The sequence below is a fragment of the Ahaetulla prasina genome, chromosome 7 (genome assembly GCF_028640845.1).
Source record: "Ahaetulla prasina isolate Xishuangbanna chromosome 7, ASM2864084v1, whole genome shotgun sequence".
In the NCBI taxonomy this organism is placed as follows: domain Eukaryota; kingdom Metazoa; phylum Chordata; class Lepidosauria; order Squamata; family Colubridae; genus Ahaetulla; species Ahaetulla prasina.
In genome coordinates, this window is record NC_080545.1 from 68,404,483 (window position 1) to 68,430,288 (window position 25,806).

The 25,806-nt window shown below is 38.3% G+C and overlaps 1 protein-coding gene across 1 annotated transcript in view; it reads left to right on the forward strand.

The window, feature by feature from the left end:
• Positions 1-3,782: 3,782 nt before the first annotated feature.
• The window catches only part of BAIAP2L2 (BAR/IMD domain containing adaptor protein 2 like 2), a 28,024-nt gene continuing 6,000 nt past the window's right edge, over positions 3,783-25,806 (forward strand). Inside the window, exons 1-12 of the mRNA XM_058190740.1 lie at positions 3,783-3,881; positions 6,502-6,577; positions 7,333-7,419; positions 9,016-9,077; positions 14,181-14,252; positions 14,584-14,700; positions 15,850-15,996; positions 17,521-17,661; positions 20,207-20,336; positions 21,004-21,241; positions 22,513-22,566; positions 23,254-23,440. Coding sequence (XP_058046723.1) covers positions 3,843-3,881; positions 6,502-6,577; positions 7,333-7,419; positions 9,016-9,077; positions 14,181-14,252; positions 14,584-14,700; positions 15,850-15,996; positions 17,521-17,661; positions 20,207-20,336; positions 21,004-21,241; positions 22,513-22,566; positions 23,254-23,440 — 1,350 coding nt within the window. The 5' untranslated portion in view covers positions 3,783-3,842. The remainder of the gene's footprint in view (positions 3,882-6,501; positions 6,578-7,332; positions 7,420-9,015; positions 9,078-14,180; positions 14,253-14,583; positions 14,701-15,849; positions 15,997-17,520; positions 17,662-20,206; positions 20,337-21,003; positions 21,242-22,512; positions 22,567-23,253; positions 23,441-25,806) is intronic.

The window sequence follows — 25,806 nt, forward strand, 5'->3', positions numbered from 1 at the left end:
GAAAGGAAGTAAGGAGCCTTGAACTCAATGAAACCAACTATAGAATTGAATTGAATTGAATTGAATTCTTTATTGGCCAAGTGTGATTGGACACACAAGGAATTGTGCATATGGTCTTGGAGTACATAAAAGAAAAGATAATGTTCATCAAGAATCATAAAGTACAACACTTAATGATAGTCATAGGGTGCAAATAAGCAATCAGGAAACAATATCAATATAAATCGTAAGGATACAAGCAACAAAGTTACAGTCATAAGTGGAAGGAGATGGGTGGTAGGAATGATGAAACAATTAATAGTGGTGCAGACTTAGTAAATAGTTTGACTGTTGAGGGAATTATTTGTTTAGCAGAGTGATGGCATTCAGGAAAAAACTCTTCTTGTGTCTAGTTCTGGTGTACAATGCTCTATTGTGTCATTTTGAGTTACTATACAGTAACTGGATGGGTTTCCTTATACTTGCAACTGAGTACAGACTTTATTGATTTCTTTCTTTTTTTGCACACAGAAGGGAAAAACAGCTTAATGTTGCCTTTCCTGAATTTCCAGCTGATCTTAACATAGAGTAAGCTGGATGAAGCGATCCAGCCACAGCATAGATAGCATCACCAGTCCAGATGAATCTGGGAATACAAGCCATTCAGCTCAGTAAAGCTTAATGCAGAGTTAGCACACACATAGATTTGCTATGCACAACGTGATGTGTAAAACAGTGGCTTCGTTTCTTGTTTCCGGTTTTTAAAGTGTGTGTGCAGCTCTCCCTGTCTGCTACCCCGAGTCCAAAATTGACAGAACTCAAGTTATAAGCATTTTATTCTTTCACTGCCGAAACTAATAAGACCCGCATTTTAACAAGCAAGATGCCTTTTGGAAAGGAACATTTAGTGCACGATTCAACATTTTTTACATTAGCTACAAGCAGTATAGCTGAGTATTTCTAAATCCCACCAGGTGTGATCAAGGCTGACTCATAGTCAAGAGGGGCTAAAGATGCTGACCCTCTTCCATTTTGAACGAATTTAATATCTATAACAAAACTGCATGCCACTGTAAACTATGCCAATCTTACATCAATATTATTACAGCAGGGCCTTATTTAAATCACTATAAAAGAAGAAAGAAGCACATGTCATTCTTGCTTTTTATTTGGGAGTAATACTGATCATGCGTTGATGACAAGGGAACTAAAGAGGGAACTAAGTAACGTGACACTATGTTCTTGGACACTGTGTTAATCTAAAAGAGAAATCCTTGGTTTTTTCCTTGGTTGTTGGATGAAATAGTTCCCTTTTGTGCCAAAGAGATGGCACATGCTTCCTATGCAAATCTCAACCTAGCTGCATTAATTAAATCTCTTTTACCTACTAAAGCCTAATGCCAACCCAATTGTGCTTAATTACGCCTCGCCTTAGTAAGGTTTTCCCTTCAATTGCTGTTTGTTTGTGCAGATGGGAATGCAATTTTATGAAAGGCTGCCTTGCTTCGCTGGCAATCAGTACTCAGTAATTAATAGTGGTGGGCCTTTATAAGTGGATGTGTTTGTTTCAGGCTGATCCTGTGTTTGCTTGGAATTTGTCTGTGAATAACCACTTGGTGGCTTTGGTTAATATAAATTGAGCCCTTCTGACAAGGGCTGACTCGGAGGTTTGCTTGGAAAATTGCTGTGGGGAATACACTAGGTCAGGGGTCTCCAACCTTAGCAATTTTAAGCCTGGCGGACTTTAGCTCCCAGAATTCTGGGAATTGAAGTCTGCCAGGCTTGAAGTTGCCAAGGTTAGAGACCCCTGCACTAGGCACCTATCACATAAAGTCACTTAGATACATTCCAAATTGAACTCTTGCAGGTCTTATGGAGGTGATCAAGGCTCAGTCTGGCTTGGTTCTCTGAGAAGAGTTTGGTCTTAATGACAAGAACAGGGTCCTTGGGGCTACAAACTCAGGAATCTATATTTTAGCATGTCCCTTCCAGTTGGCTAAGATGTCCTAGGAGGTGAAATGTGGCTCGGTTCTGATGATGGTGAATTCTTTGAGAGGGGTGATTCCTCTGTCCCTTACAAAGGTGAAAGTTGGTCTACCACTCGCTAGATCCAATCACGCTGAACAATTTTCAACTAATATCCAATCCTCCCTTTATAGGGAGGGTTGGAAAGATGATGGTTATGTGGCATTTCCAGAAACCTTGGGGAAACTGGATTATCTGGATTTCTTTCAGTAGGGATTATGACCTGGGTACAGGATAAAATAACATTGATTACATTTGTTGGAAGTGGGATGGTGTTTGTGCTGCCATCTTTGCTGCTCTTGACCACTCAGTGGCTTTTGATATTTATTTATTTATTTATTTATTTATTTATTCATACTTTTCCCTATCTCCCTAGGGACTCAGGGCGGTGTACAGCCATATAAAAAACACATAAATATACAAAGTAAAACATTCATCTAAAAAACTTATTATATAGGCCAAAATTTAAAATAGACATATAAACAATAAAACCCAATTTAAAACCAAATCTAAAATTTAGACATTTAAAAATTTAAAAAATCTAGTCCAGTCCTGCGCAAATGAATAGATGTGTCTTAAGCTTGCGGCGGAAGGTCCGAAGGTCAGGAAGTTGACGAAGACCTGGGGGAAGCTCGTTCCAGAGGGTGGGAGCCCCCACAGAAAAGGCCCTTCCCCTGGGCGTCGCCAGTCGGCACTGCCTGGCCGACGGCACCCTGAGGAGTCCCTCCCTGTGAGAGCGCACGGGCCGGTGGGAGGCATTCGGTGGCAGTAGACGGTCCCATAAGTAACCCGGACCTATGCCATGGAGCGCTTTGAAGATCATTACCAAAACATTGAAGCGCACCCGGAAAACCACAGGCAGCCAGTGCAATCTGCACAGGAGGGGTGTTACATGGGAGCCACGAGGGGCTCCCTCTATCACCCACGCAGCCGCATTCTGAACTACCTGGAGTCTCCGGGTGCTCCTCAAGGGGAGCCCCATGTAGAGAGTATTGCAGTAGTCCAGGCGAGATGTCACGAGAGCATGAGTGACCGTGCATAAGGCATCCCGGTCTAGAAAGGGACGCAACTGGCGAACCAGGCGAACCTGGTGAAAGGATATCATTAATCATGGTATCTTTGGAGTGTCTTTTTGGAGATTGGGAGTAAGCAGATAATGTGATGCTGGTTCTCTTGCTTTGGGACTCATTCCAGTCAATATTGATTGGGGAGAAAGATCTAACCATGGTCCCTTTTTTGTGGCGTTTCATAGAGCTTGGCACTCTTTTCATTCCTGTTTAACATCTACATGAAGCCATGGAGTGAGATATGTTGATGATGAACTTTATGTTTCTATCCATGGCCACCCAAGTGATGACTTTAGAATAAAAGGGAAAACATTACTTTAACACTGGGACAACTAAGGGCAACAAGCTTGTTCCACTCATGGACTGAAGATGAGATAACATGTCATAAAGACATAGCAGAAAAAAGGTACAGCCAGTATATGTATTGCCTGGTTAGGCAGAAGTGGAAAAGTTGTTCAAGATGCTTAACCCATCATAATTATTTCAGTCAAGATAATTCGATGGAACAATGCTCCACAAAGAACCATATATGGAAACTGCAATACATAATTAAGAGTAAGATCATATGACCCCCCCCCCCCATAGCTGTCACAAGATTCCGCCCTACCTGATATCTGATTACACCTAAAGATCAAGTTCCAACAGCACGACATAAGAATTAATTATTAAACTCTCTGGCAGTGTGTTCTTCTTTTTCAAAGCAAGCCAGCATATCTTCTCAAACACTTCAATTCCTGGAGAAGTGAATCTCGGGTCTTAAAATATTTGAGGATGGAGCAATCCTACAGATCGACAATCACTATTTATAAGGTGAGGCCTAATTTTCTTTGTTCCCTGGATTATAACAGGCTCTCTTGATTGGCCAAGAGAAACATGTGGTTTAAGAAGACTTTTCCTTAATAATGGATTCTACAGAAGACAAAATGGAAGTAGAAGCTATTAAAATATAAATGAAGAAAAAATGTTTGATTACTAAAACCTGTGATCCGGATTGTATAACAGTATAGCTTCTACATGCTATAGCTTTAAAAAACTTGCATAAATTAATAATCTCTGTTTTAAATTGTGAGATACTTAGAGTAACCGAGGAACCTAATTCTTTGAATCTCAGTCTGCTTTAGTTGCAAATTTAGAAATACGGAAATAATTTAATCACATATGCAGCAATTGTGTTTGTACCCAGATAGTTTGTTCTCTATTATCAGATCATGCAGCCATTCGTAGTAGAGGCAGCATTGTTTCCAATAAAGACCAAATTCATACATCTTGGTAGGACCTTCTGTATTTTAAAAATATTTTTGTTGCTTTTTAAAATAACAGAAAAAGAAAAAACAAAAGGCACAAAATCCAAAAATATATAATAAAAATGCATAATGAGTGCTCAAAAATAAGTAAAAAAAATAGAAAAAACCCAAAATATAAAGTATAATATGATCCACTCTCTACATAATTATTTAATGCAAACATACAGACACACACAAACATATATTTTATACACACACACACAAACTCATTTCTAATACATATGTATACCATATCTTTTAGCCTATTGTATTTTGTATAAATGAGTTCCCTATTTCACTATACATACCCTTACAAAGCCAAATTAGTTTTAATTTTGGGCAACTTTGTAATATGCATATATAGCATCTTTAGTTGAATGGATAGAATTAGGATTCTCCTGTATAATAGGATAAAATAGTATCTCTGGAAATAATTGTACCTGTTAGAAAGCTATGGAATGGAAGTGGAACGTCTCCTAAAAATAGAGTTGATCTTTTTTCGAATGCTAAATTGACTTTACAGTATAGAGAAATCCAACATTAAAAATTGAGGGAAAATAGTAACATAGAAAAATTGGATGAAAACAGGGATATTGATTTTGGACCAGCTGACAAGCTTGAAGAACATTAAGAATGAAAGAAATAGTTGAAGGTAAGGAGATGTTTTGAAATAAGCAGAACATAGAAATTAGTAGGTTGTTCCCAACTGGGATTGTAATAAGCATGTGACTTCCATTTTTTCCCATTCTTTGATTCCCCCAAAATTTTGCATTTCATAGAATCATAGAATATAAATCTTGGATAACATCTGGTTTAACCTCTTGCCCAGTGACATTTGGCCTAGCTAAGCTGAAAAAGTATTGAGAGGCCAAGAGGTTCAGTTTAGAAGTAACAAGAAGGTAATCTAATATGCAGTGAAAACTAATTGCTAGATGAAATAGAAACTAGAGTTGGCTGTCCAGCACACACAAAGGTTGACATCTTTTGCACACTTACTCAACAGCAAGCTCACTGATTTACAATAGTTATCTAAGTAAACCTAGCAAGGCAGTGTTTATCGAACATGCTGGATCATGGTTAACTCTGCCCAAACACACTAATTCTATTGTTACCATTAGACAGAGAATACTGTACATGGAGAGATATAACTGAGACTGATAACTTAAGCTATACTTTTTAGAGAAAGTGTACAAAAGTGTTATGCACAACCTTCAATTGACAAAAGCCATGTAAGGCAGCAGAGATCTATGGGCCCCTCAGGTAATGGCCAAAGCATATGGAAGATAGCAACTTGGAAGGTAAAAAGAATAAATGATGCAGTGTTATCTTCCCCACATATATAGCGAGAGCTCTTGTTTTGGGGGGGGGGGGGTGAGAAAGGAATTTGGCTAAGGAATTTGCAGGAAGGCAGAGCTGTGTTGGAGTTGGAAAAGCAGAATAGAAGATGATTGTTGGCAAACTAAGTTGTATTTAGGCAATTCTGGCTGCTGAAGAATAGCCTGATCCAAGATGGCTGAGACAGCAAAAGGTTTCTGGGTAAAGGGAAGATCACCAAAGGTGGAGAAAGATGGTGTAAAATGGGATCATATTAACTCAATGAACAATCCTTAAGGAAAAAAAGGCATCTGAGCATCCATTTTACTACATGATACATTCTACTAGCCATGGAAGATAGCTAACTAAGCATAATTAATGACCTTGATTAACTCTGGGGGTGGGGGAAGGGAAGAAAGTGTTGTATCTACCCTCATGTTGCTCACTGTTAATCCCAACATTGGGTCCATAACACCACCTTATGTTGTTTGGCACCAATTTTCTTCCAAATTTGGGCCAGTAACTCTGGATAAGGTATTTTAAGCACATCCATAAACCTTATGGATAGCCCACTTCATTGATTGTCTAGAACAGGGCTGTCAAACTCCCGGGCCGCAGGCCAGATGCATCACATGCTGGCCACGCCCATGCCCGGTTTAGCGAAGGTTGGGGAGAGTCCCGATATGTGATGCCGCCGTGACAATGTGAGTTTGACACCCCGGTCTAGAATGTAGAAAGCAATAATGCTTAGGCTACAGTAAGTTTTCTTTAAAGAGACCCAGATGCTGTATGTAAGATTGTTTTTATTTTTTCTTCATCTGGATGGATAACAGAGCATCCTGGAACAGTTTAATCCAGCTTTAGAGAAGCTGATATATCTGGGCAATAAGTATCTGCAGGCTTTTTATGGTAAGTAACACAACTAGCTGTATGTCTACTTGCTTACTGTCTGGAACGTTCTTTGTGACACTGCAGCACATACACACACACACCTTGCTGATTCTCCAAGATTCCTTGAAAAACTGGTTGTCCTCCTGGACCTGGAGTAGGCTTGATAGCCCATTGAGTTATTATAATTTTTTTCATGCCATATAATGTCCTCTCTTTTCACTTGCATTATTTGTTTCATTATTTCTTATTGTTTCATGCTTTTAAAATAAAATAAGCTGCCCGTAATCATTTGGAGTTGGGCAGACATAACATAACAAATAACAACTGGATTAGTTTGTGTTTAATTCGGTAGAATTTCATATATACATGAGCGGGGAGGTGAACTTTCTCACCATTCATGGATAGAGAAGAATACCAGTGTGCAGACAAATCCATCTGTATAATCAGATGCACTGCAATCTGCACTGTGCATATTGTAACACATATGAGAAATGCACAGCTTTGTATGCTCTGCTTGTGGATAACATGAAACAAATGGAATTTCCAAGCAGTCCTATTCTTTTCTTTGCTCAACACAAACTTCAAAAGATTTGCAGCGAGGCAGTTTGGGAGCTGACCTGAATCTTTGGCAGAGGAAAACCCAAGGAATGAATTATTTGAAAATGTTTTAATAATTGAAGAACAATTCTTTAAAAAAAAATTAAAAAGAGAAAGAGAATTCTCACCAAGAAATGCATTCTAATTTTCTTCTTTTTTTAAAAAAAATCCCTCAGCATTATCTGAGGCAGCAGATGTATATTTTACAGCAGTTCAAAAGATTGGAGAACAAGCTCTTCAGAGTTCTACGTCACAGATTCTGGGTAAGACATGGGTTTCCATGAGATGATATATGATTGTCACCTGGTAATAACAATAATTTATATTACTATGTAATATAGAGGGCTAAATATACCATGCTTGCTCATTAGTCCACTGGGTTCAGCATGCAAAGATATTTTGTGAGTTTATATCTAGACATTGATCCATCCTTTACACAGTACACTCATGTTTCAAACTGATATAATTCAATCTTATGCAAGGACTGTGTAGCTGAGCTAAAATACGAACTTGTATATCCAGATACAATAGACTGATCAATTTACTTCCTATTTTGGACTAGTTCAAACATGCTCATCTGACTCAGTTCTGCTTTCATGTGCAAATTTTTAAAGTTCCTATTTTTAAAAAACAAAAACAAATAAACTTAATTTTTTAAAAATTTGAATTTATATCCTGCCCTTCTCCGAAGACTCAGGGCGGCTTACACTGTGTTAAGCAATAGTCTTCATCCATTTGTATATTATATACAAAGTCAACTTTTATTGCCCCCAACAATCTGGGTCCTTATTTTACCCACCTTATAAAGGATGGAAGGCTGAGTCAACCTTGGGCCTGGTGGGACTTGAACTTGCAGTAATTGCAAGCAGCTGTGTTAATAATAGACAGACTTAGTCTGGCTGAGCCTGACAAAGAGTCTGACAAATACACATAATGTATTTTGTTTCTTAGTTTTCATTAATTTTTAAATATTTTTCTTAAAATCTGGAGTCAAATGCATTCAGATGTGTATTTTGAGTTGAGAACTGCATGAGCCGTCGTGGCACAGTGGTTAAAATGCAGTATTCTAGGTTAATTTACTGGTCACTGCCAGGAATCCGATTCTGACCCACTCAAGGTTGACGCAGCCTTCCATACTTCCGAGGTCAGTAAAATGAGGACCCTGATTGTTGGGGGCAATATGCTGATTCTGTAAACTGCTTAGAGAGGGCTGTAAAGCACATATACCACTATGAAGTGGTATATAAGTCTAAGTGCTATTGCTATTATGACATTTGGAGAAGTATGAAATCTAGATAATTTATCTCTGGTTCAGGTAATGCAGATCAGATCAGTAATATTTTTACAATTATTTTTACAATTTTTTTACAATTATTGTAATTGTACAATTATTACAATTATTATTTATTTAATAAATAATAATGCAATAATGCAAATAATCTTTGCAACAAAGCAATCTTTAATCTTAAAAACAGATAAAATTTTCAAATAGTTAAAAGGAGAAAACAAAATACAGAAAAAACTTACATTTTAAAAAATGGCTGGTTTATCAATGAATTCACTGCTATAATATAAATAACATGAGATATTATTGTATCACAGCCATATTGCTGTATCCTTCGATTAGTAAAAAGTACAGTTTTGCTTTTTTCAAAACAAATAGATCACACATTTCTGATGATCGTTCCTTGACATCTGGAATAATACCACGTTTCCAATTTCCTCCCCCCACATGCTCAATAAATCACAATTCTTGATGAATAGTGACAGTGGATGTGCTTGGAGGCGCTACATCTTTTAGAATTCCCAGCCATTGCCAGAAGAAAAATAATTAAATGTTTTTTCTTTACCTTTTAAAGGTGAAATTTTGATACAGATGTCGGAAACCCAAATGCATCTGAACCGCAACTTGGAAATAGTTGTAAGTATCTTGGAGATATTGCTACTAATATGCTACTATTGCTACTTTGTCAAGAGAACTATGACAAAAAGCTATGTCAGTTGTAGTTGTGACCCTTTGGACATATTTTGTGTGTTGTCCTAAACAATTACTGAAAAGAGAATTTATTTTCTCTCAGTTGCTTGCAACTCAAATTTTATTTGAATGAAGACATGGGGGAAAGGGACATGTGCAGAGGCATACAGTATCTGCAAAGTTACATAAGGTATCTCTATTATAGCTATATCTGTGTCCTGTACATATGTACAGTATTCTCAACCTGTTTGCCTCTAGATATGTTGCATTTCAGATCACTTAATCCCCATCTAGCATGACTAATGGCCAAAGGTTGACAATTTACAGACAAACACACACACACAATTTTAAAAAGAGGAAATAATATCAGGTGTGAAAGGTTGAGTCTTATCTTCTTTTTTATTATTTTAAAGGCCAGTCTAGCAGCCTTTTATAAAGAAGGGGGAAAAATAAATGCTTTACATTCTTAACTAAATATAGTTATTCTTTCTAATTTGCACAAATTTCTGAACATGGTTATGCAGAAATTCTCAACCAACAACATGTCATTGCCTGAATAAAGTACAGTACACTCATATTCATGTTTCCATCCAATATACTTCTAACACCCCTGCAAGTATTCCTTACTCATGCCCACAAATGCAGTCAATAATCAAGGAAAATGCACACTTTATTTTTATTTATTTATTTATTTGTCACACAGTATATATAAGGATAAGCATGAAATAACTATACAATATATGAGCATATATATAAGCATGAGTATGTAATAACTATATTAATTGGATATAACGAAAGAAAACAATAGGACAGGAACAGTAGGCACTCTTGTGCTCTTATGCATGCCCCTTACAGACCTCTTAGGAATGGGGTGAGGTCAATAGTAGACAGTTTTTGGTTGAAGCTTTGGGGATTTTGGGAAGAGACCACAGAGTCAGGTAGTTTATTCCAAACATTAACAACTCTGCTACTGAAGTCATATTTTCTGCAATCAAGATTGGAGCAGTTAACATTAAGCTTAAATCTATTGTGTGCTCGTGTATTATTGCAATTGAAGCTGAAGCAGTCTTCGACAGGAAGGACATTGTAATAGATGATTCTATGAGTTAAACTCAAGTCATGTCGAAGGCGGCGGAGTTCTAAGTTTTCTAAACCCAGGATTTCAAGTCTGGTGGCATAAGGTATTTTGCTGTATTCAGAGGAGTGGAGAACTCTTCTTGTAAAAAATTTCTGGACACGTTCAATTGTATTGATGTCAGAAATATGGTATGGTTTCCTCAGTCGAGCTGTATTCAAGAATTGGTCTAGCAAATGTTTTATATGCTCTGGTTAGTAGTGTAGTGTTTTTGGAGAAGAAGCTACGCAAGATTAGGTTTACAACTCTTAAAGTCTTTTTTGCGAGGTAGTTGCAGTGGGTTTTGGAGCTTAGATCATTTGATATGAAAACTCCAAGGTCTTTAACAGGGTGAGGGTCATCTGTAATGTCCATCAAGCTTGTACTTGGTGTTTAGGTTCTTTTTTCCAATATGTAAGACTGAGCATTTGCTGGTTGAGATTTGGAGTTGCCAAGTTTTAGACCATTCAGATACAAAGTCAAGGTCTTTTTGAAGGGTTGTTGTATTGTTGGTGGTGTTAAATAGTTTGACATCATCAGCAAAAAGAACATAATTACTTGCAATATGGTAACAGAGATCATTAATGTATAATATGAAGAGTGTTGGTCCAAGAACGCTGCCTTGGGGAGTGCCACTTCCTTATATTACTTATCATGCAGTGTTGAAGTACTGAATGTTCCCTCTCTTCAGTTTCATTCCAATCATTTCATCATTGCTATTCTTCATTCCATTCCCTTTGTTGAAGGCTCCTTGTTTAGTCCTTTTCACCCATTTCTGTAATATTTTTAAATTATTTCCATCAAAATCATTCTGCATTTTCTCTCCCTTGACAGAAATAAGTGATTACAATCAGTGATTGCATGACCTCTGTAAATGCCATATGCTAAATAAATAAAATTAATTTGACAGAAATCATTCCCTTATCAGCATTTTTTCTTTTACACCACCTCACTTCATTGTGTTATCATCCTTCTGTACTTCCTATAAGCACAACTCCACACACTTCTGTGGCTCTCTGTAATATAATTATTTTCTTTCTACCACAAGCAATTTCCCGATTGTATTTTCTTACCTCAATTTCTCTTTCAAGCTGTTGGGAAAGTAATTTATTAATTATTAATTATAATTATACATTTTCTGCTGCTATTTCATACATGATTTGTACTTTCTATTTTTGCAAATGTTCTACTTTCCCTCTCCTTTTTTTCACTTTTTTTCTGTCCATTTTTGCCCAACATCTATTCTTGACATTACTACATAAACAATGGCCCATCGCTATTCAGAACCTCTAATTTTGCATGCATCACTAATTCCTCCTCTGTATCATTGTAAGCCAATCAATCATGTTCTTGAATTTATTGCTTTGTTATATGTATTCCTGAATAATGTTTAAGCCACATATTCAAAGAGATTTACATACTGAACAATTACATTCTTGCTCATTTCTCCATCTTCAAATGACCACTCTCAACTCATTCTCAACCATCTACTCCTATAATCTTACATAATATTTTACCTTGGATGTAGAATTTTACAGTTCTCAGTAAAATTAATCCCTTATTACTCTATTCTCATAATTCACTGGGGTGTAATATCTAACTCTAATCCAAAGCAGTAAAAGAGGAAGAAAAGAAGTAACATCTAACAATCACCATACACACACATACACACATGTATATATATATATGTATATATATATATTTGACACATAGTATATATAAGCATAAGCATGAAATAACTATACTATATATAAGCATAAGTATGTAATAACTATATTAATTGGATATAATGAAAGGAAACAATAGGACAGGAATGGTAGGCACACTTGTGCTCTTATACCCGCCCCTTACAGACCTCTTAGGAATGGGGTGAGGTCAATAGTAGACAGTTTTTGGTTGAAGCTTTGGGGATTTTGGGAAGAGACCACAGAGTCAGGTAGTGTATTCCAAGTATTAACAACTCATATTTTCTGCAATCAAGATTGTAGCATTAACATTAAGCTTAAATCTATTGTGTGCTCGTGTATTATTGCAATTGAAGCTGAAGTAGTTTTCAACAGGAAGGACATTGTAATAGATGATTCTATGAGTTAAACTCAGGTCATGTCGAAGGCGGCGGAGTTCTAAGTTTTCTAAACCCAGGATTTCAAATCTGGTGGCATAAGGTATTTTGTTGCATTTAGAGGAGTGGAGAACTCTTCTTGTAAAATATTTCTGGACACGTTCAATTGTATTGATGTCTGAAATGTGGTATGGATTCCAGACAGTTGAGCTGTATTCAAGAATTGGTCTAGCAAATGTTTTATATGCTCTGGTTAGTAGTGTAGTGTTTTTGGAGAAGAAGCTACGCAAGATTAGGTTTACAACTCTTAAAGCCTTTTTTGCGATGTAGTTGCAGTGAGCTTTGGCACATATATATATGTATGTATGTATTTTTATATATATATATATATATATATATATATATATATATATATATATATATATGTATGTATTCATATATATATTTATATATGTATATGTATATATGTATATATAAGATATAATTATATATATTGCTATTTTATAAGTCACAATAGTGTAGATCAGCTTTTTTCAATCTCAGTATCTTTCAGAATTCTGGGAATTGAAGTCCACATATTTTAAAGTGGCTGACATTGAAAAACACTGGTCTAAATGGATGCCACATCCTAGTTTCTGACAAACAGCTGTATCATCTATAATTAAACTTAAACCTTCACTTTACTGGAGACATTCATCAACACAAAATAGACTAGCATCATTCAAATCTATTGAATCCCCCAAACTTTACTTGATTTTACAAATATACATCTATTTTAAAAAAAACTTCATTCATTACATCATGCTGTTTAGCATTTCCTTCTTTTACAGTTTAAGTTCCATATGTTTTGGTCATCATTAGGTGAGCCCAAAGACAGTGGCCCACTATTATGGCACTGATCAAACAAGGTTTTCACATGTTGCTGTTTTGGTAAGAGAGGTATCACCTGGGCTACCAGCCCTAGTAGTGTATTTTTCCTGCTAATAGTTAGGTTTGATATGTTTTGGTCACAGTGTACAGTTTTACATTACTCTATGCTAGGTAGTGGCGGCAAGATTAAGATGCTTGTCAACTGGAAGGTTGGCAATTTGAGTCCTAAGTACCATGTGACAGGGTGAGCTCCCATTGTTGCATCAGCTCCTGGCCATCTAACAGTTTGAAAGCATGGAAATGTGAGTAGGTAAATTGGTACCACTACAATGAGAAAATAACAGTGTTCCGTGCACATCAGCATTTAGTCATGCTAGTCACATGATCATGGACAATGCTAAGAAACGGAGATGAGCACCGGAATTGGACATTTGTTTTTTATGCAAGATCGTATCTCTAATTTAGACACTTCCTTGCAAGTCAACATACTCTCCTGAAACGAAAAATTGAGTGAATGATTTCTCCATATTTTTCCAAGTGAAGGAAAAAAAACTAACAATAGAGTTGTAACAGCAGCATTATTACCGGAAAAGGCCCATGAGACTCCTCCTTCCCCCATATCTTTCCTTGGAATTTAACTGGAAAACAGGAAGCCAGGGAAGCTGCAGGCATTTTAAGAGATGATTGCTCAAAAAATCCAGAACATTCACATGCAACACTGCTGATTTTTGTAGGCAGCATTAGTCAACAATTGATTTTCAGTGCCCTACATATGCTATTTGATCATAATTGCAAATGTGGTTCTTTGGTTGCTGCTGTTTTATGCCTTGATTAATATTAGGCAGAAAGATGTTTACTGCATAACTCTAATTAGGGAGCTGAAGATGTCTGATACAATAGATAAAGTATTTCCTCTACTGCTGAATGATGATCTCATCCCCATTTAATGCCCAGGTATAATGAGCAAGACATGATTTCTGACAATGCCTTCTTTTTTGAATAGGCAGAGACCTTTCATGTAGATTTGTTGCAGCACATGGAAAAAAACACCAAGCTGGATGTGCAGTTTATTAATGTAAGAGACTGATCCTTTGCCTTCTTCTTAGCTTTCTCTTATTCTCTACTGAACCACCACTACAGGTGCTGTGTCCTTTGAATTATTCTTGTCTTTTATAAGTTGCTATGTACAGTATACTAATGGCTGGACTCGGCTGAGCAAACAATTTATTGTTCATGAACCAAACAGCTGTGTACATAATGGCTGATACTTGATGTTAGATGCCCAGGAAATCTACCCAGCCATAGCTATAGCCTTTGGAGCTCCACCATATTTATACTAACTTGTTGATTTTTTTCCCGTGAGTTCAGAGTAAAGATTTTATCTATTTTAAACATTTCACTTGTAGGATAGTCGCCAACGATATGAGAAGGAATACCGGCATAGATTAGCCAGTATAGATAAATCCATGATGGACCTGCAGAGAATGAAGAATCATCGAGATAAGAATGTCTGGGATCTGAAGGTAGGAAGCAGCCTGGCTGGATCTGGTGGGAAGTGGAGGAAGACTAGAGTTGAGGATCCAGCTATGGCAAACTAAATGCTTAAAAAACAGTGGAGTAATTCCAGAATATTGGATTAAAATGGAGAGACTGGTTTAAATCCCCACATCCATAAAGTGCCCTGTATGGATGTATCCCTTTTTTAAAAAACGTTTTTAATTAGTAATTCAAATTAAAAAAACAATGGACATGGTTTAACATCTCTGGTTTTAAACATTGTTATCAAATTTAAGCTAATAAATAATATACTTCTTTATCTTTGTACAAATTTACTTCTTACATGTCAATTATATAGGTTAATTCCTCCCAAACAGCTACAGATGGATATATCCTTTTAGGCAGTGGGGGGATTCATATGATTTAACAACCGGTTCTCTGTCCTAATGATTTCTTCCAAAAACCAGTTTGCCAAACTGCTCAGAAAGTTAACAACCGGTTCTCCCAAAGTGGTGCGAAATGGCTGAATCCCACCACTGTTTATAGGCAACTTTAGTTATTTTTTTAAAACTAAATTTGTTTCCTGAGGGTTTTTCTTTTTCAAAATAAAAAATAAAAATAAAGGATCTTGTTAGTTGCCTTGAGTTGTTTTGAGAAATAGTAGGATGCTAGGACATGTCTAAATCTGACTCCAATTTCCCACAAGATAGGTCATACATAATTCCTACCAGGGGATCCAAAGGAGAGCTTCAAAAAAAATCAAGATGGGAACCTCAAGTGTATTATCACTTTTGTAGGTGTGTTATTCATAATCACCCTCTTGACTTTGGATACACTCACCATGGATGTTACTATGCCGTAATCCTAAAGCTATTCCCTATGAAGCAAACATCAAGCAATGTAATGGACTGTGAGAATAACCTTGGGAGACAGGAGGAAGAGCTGTAACCTAGACAGTGATCCGATAAATGAAATCTGAGTCCAAAGGAAGGATGGAGGTGGAGAAAATATCTCAGAAGGGAATGGACCTTGCACTGCAATGATTCAATGACTGTTGTGTAGGCCCAGTCAACTCTAAAAACTCAACAATACCTGGTATCTTGAAATGACCTTCCCTATTGGAGAACCTGGTTGATTTTTTTCTCCCCACCCGCTCTCTCTTTCCTTAACTCCAGGACAACATGATTCACTTGCGTAGTGAGCTGCAAGTTTTCATCAATGAAAGCCAACAGGCTGCTGAGCTGGAGGAGAAACGCCGCTATCGCTTCCTGGCTGAGAAGCACCAGTTACTGTCCAATACTCTTCTCCAGTTCTACACCAAAGTGAGGAGCAGGGGAGGCAAATGTAACGTGGGGAAGAGATGGAGACAAATGTGTGCGTTGGCATAGCTTGGTTTTTATGTGAGATACCTTTATTTTTATTTTAAAAGGTCCTGGATATGGTATTTTTCTGGTGTGAAGAGAGAAGGAACAAGGATCTTAATATAAGCTGTTTACTTCTCTCTGTCAGCCTTCATACGTTAAATACAAGCATGGAATGTTTATACCAGGGGTCTCCAACCCTGGCAACTTTAAGACTTGTGAACTTCAACTCCTAGAGTTCCTCAGCCAGCAAAGCTGGCTGAGGAACTCTGGGAGTTGAAGTCTACAAGTCTTAAAGTTGCCAGGGTTGGAGACCCCTGGTTTATACCATGAATGAAGAGATGATGACATCTTAACAGGACAGAACCCCAAGCCCATGTATTTAAATGATGCTGACCTTCTAGTTCTCTAGTTCTGGATCAGGAAAGGGTGAAATGGCTTAAGATTTAAAAACTGAAGGAGAACACAGTGGCCAAACAGTGCAGACTGTTATTTAATTAAAAAAAAGAAAGATTCTAGCCCCTTTTTGTGATGGTAAATGCTTGTACTGCACCAGAATTGTTGAGTTTCAATATGTGTAACTCCAAAAATTTTGAATCCTGGTAAATGAATTGAAAGGAAAAGAAGGAAAAAACGCTGGTTGTGCAAAATAAAGATGCCTACAAATCACAAGGTTTTACATTATTGATTGTCTGATATTATTTATTTTTACATTTGAGAGCATTTATATCTTCCTCAGGGCACTCAAGACTGGAGCACTTCGAAAAGGGTCTGCAGGCAAATCAAAAAATCAAGAGGGCCATAACCATGCGATTAACCCTTAACTCTCAACCTTTTAATTGCACCCTACTCATTCCTGGAGAACCTCTGCACACTTTAAGGAAACCAGAGACCCATTTCAAATGTGTTCTTTTAGTAAAATATTTTGGAACATTTTACATCTTCTACAGCAGTGTTGGTGAACCTATGGCATGTGTGCCAGAAGTGGCATGTGAAACCGTCCTGTGCCGAATGCGCGGCCTCGCCAGCTCCTCATCACATTCCTGCGCTCAAACGCACGCCAGCCAGCTGGCCATCGCACGCGTGGTGCTGGCAGACCCTGGAAGTTCGGCGGTCCATCGCGCATGCGTGAGCCAGCACCCAGCCTTCCGGGTTGGCGTCGTGCGCATGTGCGATGGATCGGCACACTTCTGGGGTCGCCGGCACCACGCGTGCGATGGCCAGCTGGCCGGCACGCATTTGAGTGCACGAACATGACAGGAGCCGGCAAGGCCACGCATTCGGCACGGGACAGTTTCGTGTACCACTTCCGGCACGTGGGCCAGCACGCGAGAACGCGAAAGGTTCGCCAACACTGTTCTACAGATTTTTACAGTAATATTTAGAATGAAATCTTTTTTTATTAGCCCTGCTAAAACTGATGATGGCTCCTTTGTCTTATCTTTCTTCAGATGAACTAATGTTTTAATTAATTTGCTTCTGAAGGCTCGGACCCTCATCCTGAACAAGGCACCACTGTGGAAAGAGGAGTTGGAGGCCTCTCACAATCCTGTGCAGAATGTGCTTAACTCCCCGCTCAGCCAGAGACACTCCTCTGGCCACCTCACTCCTACTCACCTTGAAAATGTAAGAGAAAGTGGAGTAACGCAGCAGCTCCGGGAAGGGAGGATGCTTCAAATGAATGACTTTTAGGGTAGAATTAGCAAGGAGTGGAGACGAGACTCCACCACCACATCAATATGGATTCCCGAAACGCTGTTTCTCAACTTTTTGTGCATCAACTTTCACTCTAATTCTCTTCACCTTCTGCAGTTCAGAGGCATCTGGGCCTTTTTTTTTAAATCCATGTGCCAGCATGACTGCAGTTCACAGACAGCACCTTCACCCAATTCAAATTCAGTTCAATTTAGTACTAGAAGACAAAGCAACTATAGGAGAATCAGCCAATCAGTCCCCATTCTTTCTGTTTCAAATATGATGCTTGTCACTGTTCTCCCCACTTTCTGTGAAATGATAAATAACAAAAAGACAAGCCAGGAAAGGCAAAAAGAGCTTCAAGCATTCATCTGTCTTGCAATCTCTGCATTTCTCCTCGCATATCTGTTTTTATTATGCATTTTGTGAGTGCAGTTGGGCAGATTGCTTTGGGAAATTACATCTGCTTCATTTCCTAATGCAGAAGTTCATCAATGCCTGCAAAAGTTGCATGCCGACTTTCATATTACTACAATGCTACTTGAAGCCTTATTGCCAGGTTTGGCTGGGACTGAGAGAAACATGAATTATCAATTGGAAGAGATGGCGAACCCAGTCAGAAATCAGGGGCTTTGAAAGTATGCACACTCACCTGTGGTGGAAGTACTGAGGAATCATAATCTTTGAAGATTAGCTGAACTGCATAGTTCTTTTGCATTTGGATACATGCGTTGGTCAGACTTAAAAAGTAGGTTATAGCCATCAAAATCTTCAGGATATTATAGTATATGCAATTTTATTAGCATATTTTAAAAAGTTGTTGAAAGAAAACAAGCCAAATGTTCACCGGACTAATATAAATGCTTTGAATGTTTCAGATATACTGTAGAAAATAGAAAAGATGGTTAGGGGAAAGTATGATAAGTGAAGTTATTGATGTAGATATTCAGAATTTGTGCTCCTTTCCAGCTGAAATAGAGGTGGGTTTCAAAATTTTTATTACCAGTTCTGCGGGTATGGCTTGGTGAGTGTGGCATGGTGAGCGTAGCAGGGGAAGGATACTGCAAAATCCCCATTTCCTCCTGATCAGCTGGGACTTGGGAGGCAGAGAATAGATGGGGATGGGGCCAGTCAGAATTTTTACTACCAGTTCTCCGAATTACTCAAAATTTCTGCTACTGGTTCTCCAGAACTGGTCAGAACCTGCTGAAACCCACTTCTGTCCTGAAAGTATAAGTTAACTGACAGTTGATTCAATGAGAGCAGTATGTCAGGTGTCTAGGGAACTAAGGTCCCCAGAGGGAGGAGGCAATGGATGCATCTCTTATCCAGCAAGGAGGGAGCCAGCTTTAAAATTTCATTTATGTTCCCCTGAAGTCTCTATATCTAGTTGTAGGTTCTTTTCTTAGATTATTGCTTTTCTCAGCCTCAACCAAAAATGGTTAAAAATAATACTATAGGAGTGCATGGTAACTCTGCAGCATCTGAAAAACTGAACTCTACTAATGCTAAATTATTTTTGTAGGATATTAGATACATACCAAATGGGAGTAGTGGTGGTAAGAAATGAGGATTTTTCTGCTGTTCAGTATTTTTTTGTTAACCACACAGATCGTTGCAGAGGAATTCAATTGACAATGAGACAGAAATATAAAGAAGCTATATGCATATTGCTCCAGTCACATACACATTTTAATGTTCATTTATAGTTTCTTTCATTGGGATATAGTATGGAGAGAGATACAAAATGCACACAAAGAAATGCTGTTGATGCTCTTCGGCTTCTTGGTTCCTGCCCAAATACGTATTATTTATAAATGTAGCTTTTTAGACATGCAAGTGGGTTATAATATTTTTTTGTACACATAACCATGGTCATTATTAAACTGTAAGTTTATATTGTATAAACTCATTTTACTTAGATGATAGTTAGACAACCAAGTAGCAACTGTTTCCGGATCAATAAAAGGGTGAACAAAATCATTTTGTAGTTTGTCATTTGGTGATACTGTATTAGATTTAGCCACATCCTAGTAAAATTATGAATTTTCTGTATGGAAAGAAATAATAATGTTCATATCCAGTTTTCTCATTGGTCCCCTTTCTAAACCTTGCTTGCTATATATGACTCTGCATTTCGATTTTCTGTTTTGGTATTTGTCTTAGTTGTAGAATTGTTAAAAAAAATAAATAGGGAATTTATTTTTCCAGCACTAATTGAGAAGTATGTGCACAATTTAATTTAAATTACATATTAATTAAACTAATTAACAATAACTTACTTTTAAATTATAATTAAATATCTTTAAAATAATTGGAGAACATAAAGGAAATAGTGGGCCTAAACCTCCTAGTCTGGACCAACAGAAGATATGGCAGTTTTGGGCATAAGAATATCTCAGTCGCTGCAATGGAACTTGCTTTCTTGAATGCTTTTCTGGAAGGATTCACTCTTGCTCTCCTTCTTTTGGTATAGCTCCCAAGGCTTCCAACCGATTTTGGTCCAATTATGGCAGGACAAACCTTCTCCCAAGAGCCTCTACAGATGGTGCCATCCTCTCAGCCAGAAACAAAAAGGAAAACAATGCCAAGAACTCCTTCACTCGGTAAGATTGTACAGGGATAACGTAGGGATTACAAGATTGAGAATCTCTGCTAAAACACATTTGGTAGAGATGCCTTTTTGTGAGTGAAATACGGACATTTGTGTTTATGCCTTTTTGTGAGTCTGTGGGTGGATTTAAATTACCTTAAAGCATTATTGTGAGGATCAAATAAAGCAATTTGGGATTACATAAAAATGAATATAATGAAAGCAATTATGACAAATAAATTGTACTTATTAATCAAATTTATATACAGTAGCTGCCCATCTCACCCGATGACCCTGGGCGGCACACAATAAATAAATAAAGCAACAATATAAAATAAATCATAAAAATAATCATTATAACATTTTGGACAATCATTATCATTTAAAGAAAAAAACACCACAAAGAGAGAAAGCAACTACATATCATCCACCATAGGGGAGCCATCTCCCCTGGTTCTCTGGGATCCCCAAGTCTGTTGGCATAACCAAGTCTTGAGAATGTCCTGGACATTAACAGAAATGGAACTCATTTAACTTCTGAGGGAGAAAGTAAAGAAGACAGACACCAAATAGTTTTGCCTCAGGTGGCAGATCTTATGAACCAATCATTATGGAGTTTGGGTCTCTTTTGGAACAGCAATGTAAGTTCATGAAGAGTTTTGGTCTCTCATATGTCACAGGCTCTGCTTCTCCTGGTCTTTCTCGCTCCAACTCCTTCGGAGAACAAGCAGCACGAAGGGCAGAGGCTGGCAGTAAAGAGGGCAACAGCAGCCAACTGCTCAAAGTGCAAGCAATTGTGCCTCATGTCGCGGGTTCAAACCAGACTCTTTTGCCATTTGGCGTTGGAGATGTGGTTACTGTCCTCTTACCAGAAGCTCAAAATGGCTGGCTGTACGGCAAGTTGGAAGGCACATCAATGTAAGTCTGATCAGGTTTATTTCTGTCAAATAGGGTTGGATGGCAGATGGTGGGCCTGGTAAACTTTGATGCAGCTCCCAGATCTTTTCATAATGCAATAATTGTTAATGGGACAGAAGGCTGAAATTATTAAATATAATAATATTTTATATAATTTTATTTGTTCCTTAATGAATAGAAGGATCGGAGGTGATATGATAGCAGTCTTCCAATATCTAAGAGGCTTCCACAAAGAAGAGGGGTTTACCTTTAGGCAGGTTAAGAAGCAATGGATGGAAACTAATCAAGGAGAGAACCAAGCTAGAACTAAGGAGAAATTTCCTGACCTTTAAAACAATTAATCAGTGGAACAACTTGCGTCCAAGAAGCTGGGGATGCTCCAAAACTGGAAGTTTCAAGAAGAGATTGGACAACCATTTGTCTGAAATGGTATAGGACCATGATGGTGAACCTATAGCATGCATGCCAGAGGTGAAACGCAGAGCCCTCTCTGTTGTCCGCTGCTCTTCTGGTTTTCGTTGCCGGCCAGCTGCTCTTCAAAAAACGCCTGAAAACAGCCAAAAAATAGGCATGTGCGTGCCGGCCAGCTGGTCTTTGGGTTTCCGATGCTCTGGTGCATGAATAGAATAGAATAGAATAGAATAGAATAGAATTTTATTGGCCAAGTGTGATTGGACACACAAGGAATTTGTCTTGGTGCATATGCTCTCAGTGTACATAAAAGAAAAGATACGTTCATCAAGGTACAACATTTACAACACAATTGATGGTCAATATATCAATATAAATCATAAGGATTGCCAGCAACAAGTTATACTTGCGTTCCGGTTTGGGCACTCGGTGTGAAAAAGATTCACCATCACTGGTATAGGATTTCCTGCTTCAGCAGGGGGTTGGACTAGGAGATCTCTAAAGTCCCTTCCAACTCTGTTATTCTGCTTTATTAAAACAATTACTGTTTTTGTATGTAAAATAATGGTGACTGAAATTATATTTTCAAAAATTCTGGAACTTTATATCATTAAAAAATTTCAAAAGCTTTGCTCAAAAATTATCCCTCTTGCCCTCTGTCAAGAAAAGCCTAAATCAAAATTTTGCTTTAAAAATCATATAGGTAACCCAGGTATAGATTTGCTATTTTAGCATTGTATAAGACATAAAGAAGAATATATATTTTATTCTTGTAATTAAATTTCAATTAAATATAAATATATGTCCAATTTTTTTCCTGGTTCCACATCAAAAGTGACTCCTTGTGCCTTTGATTTCAGGAGTGGCTGGTTTCCTGAAGCTTTTGTAAAGTCTTTGGAGGAGTCAACCCCCAGGTACAGTACTCCAAACCTGAATTGTGTATGAGATGAAGTTTAGGAGACATACTAGATCAGAGGTCCCCAAACTTGGCAGCTTTAAGACTTGTGGACTTCAACTCCCACTATGCTGGCTGGGGAATTCTGGGAGTTGAAGTCTTAAAGCTGCCAAGTTTGGGGACCCTTGCACCAGATGAAGAAAACTTGGCTAATGAGCTTGAATGTGTAGCCATCTTATCTCCTCATGTATTGCTGTACTACTCCAGTCTGAAGTGTCCACTGTGTTGACATGACACAAAATGGAATTTGTAACCAAACTCATTTCAGATGCCAGCCTGTGCAAATTCAAACTGACATTCACTCCAGAATGAGACAAGACAGTAAGCTTCAAATCTTGGCTAAAGTGTAGCGTGGGAAAGAGAGTAAACTGGGAAGTGTTTGACCAGCATAGAGTATTATGGAACCATAGCCTAATACTGTACTGGGAATGTTCAGGTTCAAATCTCTCCTCAGTCCTAAAACTATTTCCAATGGCAAATTACTGCATATAAAGTTGTACAAATTTTTTGTGATGATACAGCAAGGGAATGAGGGAAGAGAAATAGGTATACTACAGTTCAATGGCAGGACGTTTGGAGGTTAAGACTGTATAAAACGGTATATTTATTCATTTCCTTGTCAATGTTTTTCTCCTTTCTTGCTTAGAAGTTCCCCCCTGAGGAGCAGTCGCAGTGTGGACAATCTTCTAGGTCAGTCTACTGCTTCAGCGCCAGATAATTATTGGCAGAAATCCAGTAGGCCTCAGTCTCCATTTTCTTCTCCATCTTCGGTGGGAGCAGGCACTCTTTCAAACAGCATATCTAATGCTGCAACTCCCAGCACGGGCTCCAAGGTAAAGTTGTATATTAACAAGTAGTATTTGAGGATCTTTTCAGATTTATTCACAGATCAGTGAATTTGGATGGATGATGCTTTGCAGCAGACATCCTCAACATTGCCTTCCAAAGGGGTTAGGAATGCATCCTGCTTGGAAATTCTGGTAGTTTGGGCCCCAACACCAGGTTGGAGAAGCTTATTCTATAAAGATCTTTCTTACATTGTTTAATATAGTAGAAGAGTTGGCTTGTGTTCGGATCATACTATTTCCTATGTTTACTGAAAATGTGCTAGAACCAATCTAGCCGCAGCTGCATTGAAAATAAGGACAATTATATGGTCACCCACATTAGATTAATTAATTAATTAGAGCACAAAACTGTGGAAAGCAAACACAATCTGGGCAGCATTTTTGAATTGGTCTAAATAGGAGTGGGCATTTTTTGGCAACCACTATATTGTAAAAAATTACAATATAGGGTTTGTAAAAGGGATGCAGTGGCTCATTGGTTAAGACGCTGAGCTTGTCGATTGAAAGGTTGGCAGTTCAGCGGTTTGAATCCCTAGTGCTGCGTAACGGGGTAAGCTCCCACTACTTGTCCCAGCTTCTGCCAACCTAGCAGTTCAAAAACATGTAAAAAATGCAAGTAGAAAAATAGGGACCATCTTTGATGGGAAGGTAACAGCATTCTGTGTGCCTTGGCATTTGGTCATGCTGGTCACATGACCACAGAGACGTCTTCGGACATATGTGCGAGGGGAACCTTTACCTTTACTTTATATTGTAAAAATTAGCCTCCTCTTGTTTACTTCTCCCTCCAGAGCAAAGAGCTCTGCAGGTAGCTTGATGTTGATTATGAGACTGAGTAGGGCAGACTTTGTGACCAAGAATGTCGTTTGTCCCCACCCCTCCCCGGGACAAACAACTTCTGATGGGAAATGTTTTTACTGGCCCTTCCTTGTGCTCTCCTATAGGAAGAAGCTGGTAGCAATGGTGGGTTTCAATTTTTTTTACTACCGGTTCTGTGGGTATGGCTTGGTGGGCGTGCCTTGGTGGGCATGGCAGGGGAAGGATGCTGCAAAATCTCCATTTCCTCTCGATCAGCTGGGACTCAAGAGGCAGAGAATAGGTGGGGCCAGTCAGAGGTGGTATTTACTCCAAACTACTCAAAATTTCTGCTACCAGTTCTCCAAAACTGTTCAGAACCTGCTGAAACCCACCTCTGGCTGGCAGGTAAGGTAGACCTAACATCTCCTGATCATCCTATATTAGTTTTCTTATTAGAGATGTTAGATGTTTCTTATTAGGCATTAGAGATGCACAAGTAGAAATTAGGCCATGTATCAAAGGATGAAGTTGCGCATTTAGTAGAGTTTGGTGTACAAAAATAGTTACTCATCTATTGTATGTGGCATGCCAGTCTGCCCTGGAGTGAAAGTGGGGTAGTAACGTAAGCATACAGTTCAGGATAAGGTACTTCCAGAGTTTGAGGGCACAGCAAGTTATGCTTGATCTCAAAGTTTGTAAAGCAGTGTTACATCATATCCTCAGTTGCACACCTGCAATTAAACTGAATATGGGAGAGATACTGCTATGGGAGAGATACTGCTATGGGATATACGATAGTCAATTAGATTGTGAACCCCATCAGTTGAGCCAAAGAGAGCAACTATCTTAAAATAATACTTTAATATGAACTCTTTATTGGACCCATTGCATAAAATGGACCCATTTATTGCAAGACAATAAACATGAGCATTTATTGAAAACACAATTAGTACTTGCAGGGAGAAGACCCCCACGTACCCTTCCCACAAGATGTAGCAGGACTGCATGAGATAGGAAAGCAGAGTTCATTAGTTACTCCTTGCTGAGGCCTGAAGTGAAAATTGCTCCCTTAAAAGTTGCTGTTTCCACAAAGGGACAAATCTTGCATGTTTGTTGTGTTTCCAAAATCACACCTAGCTTGACCCCAAATGGTTGAGGAATTTCCCTTTTCATACCCAGTGAATTCTGTCATAGTCTCGCCATAACCTCCCACAACTTCTCCAATTCCTCATGATATATTAATTTACAGTCCTTACTATGAGGAAGTTTTCAATCTTTTTTGGAGCTGTCATTCTCCTTCCTTTTTTGTGTAGAAGCATAACAACCCGTCCTCCTTTGCTTCTCTCCAGTCCCCCCCTCATCTGTATCAATTTTGGTCCTCTGCCCTTCTGCCCCATCAGGAGAGTCACTTCTCAGTCACTTCTCTTTCCCTTCTTAGGGTCCCTTCACTTCTCTCCTCTCCTCCATGACATCCCAGCCTGATTTCTGGTGGCTCCGGGGCAGCAGCTCTTTCTGCTAACAGTAGGACCCTTGAATGGTGAACATGGACTGGG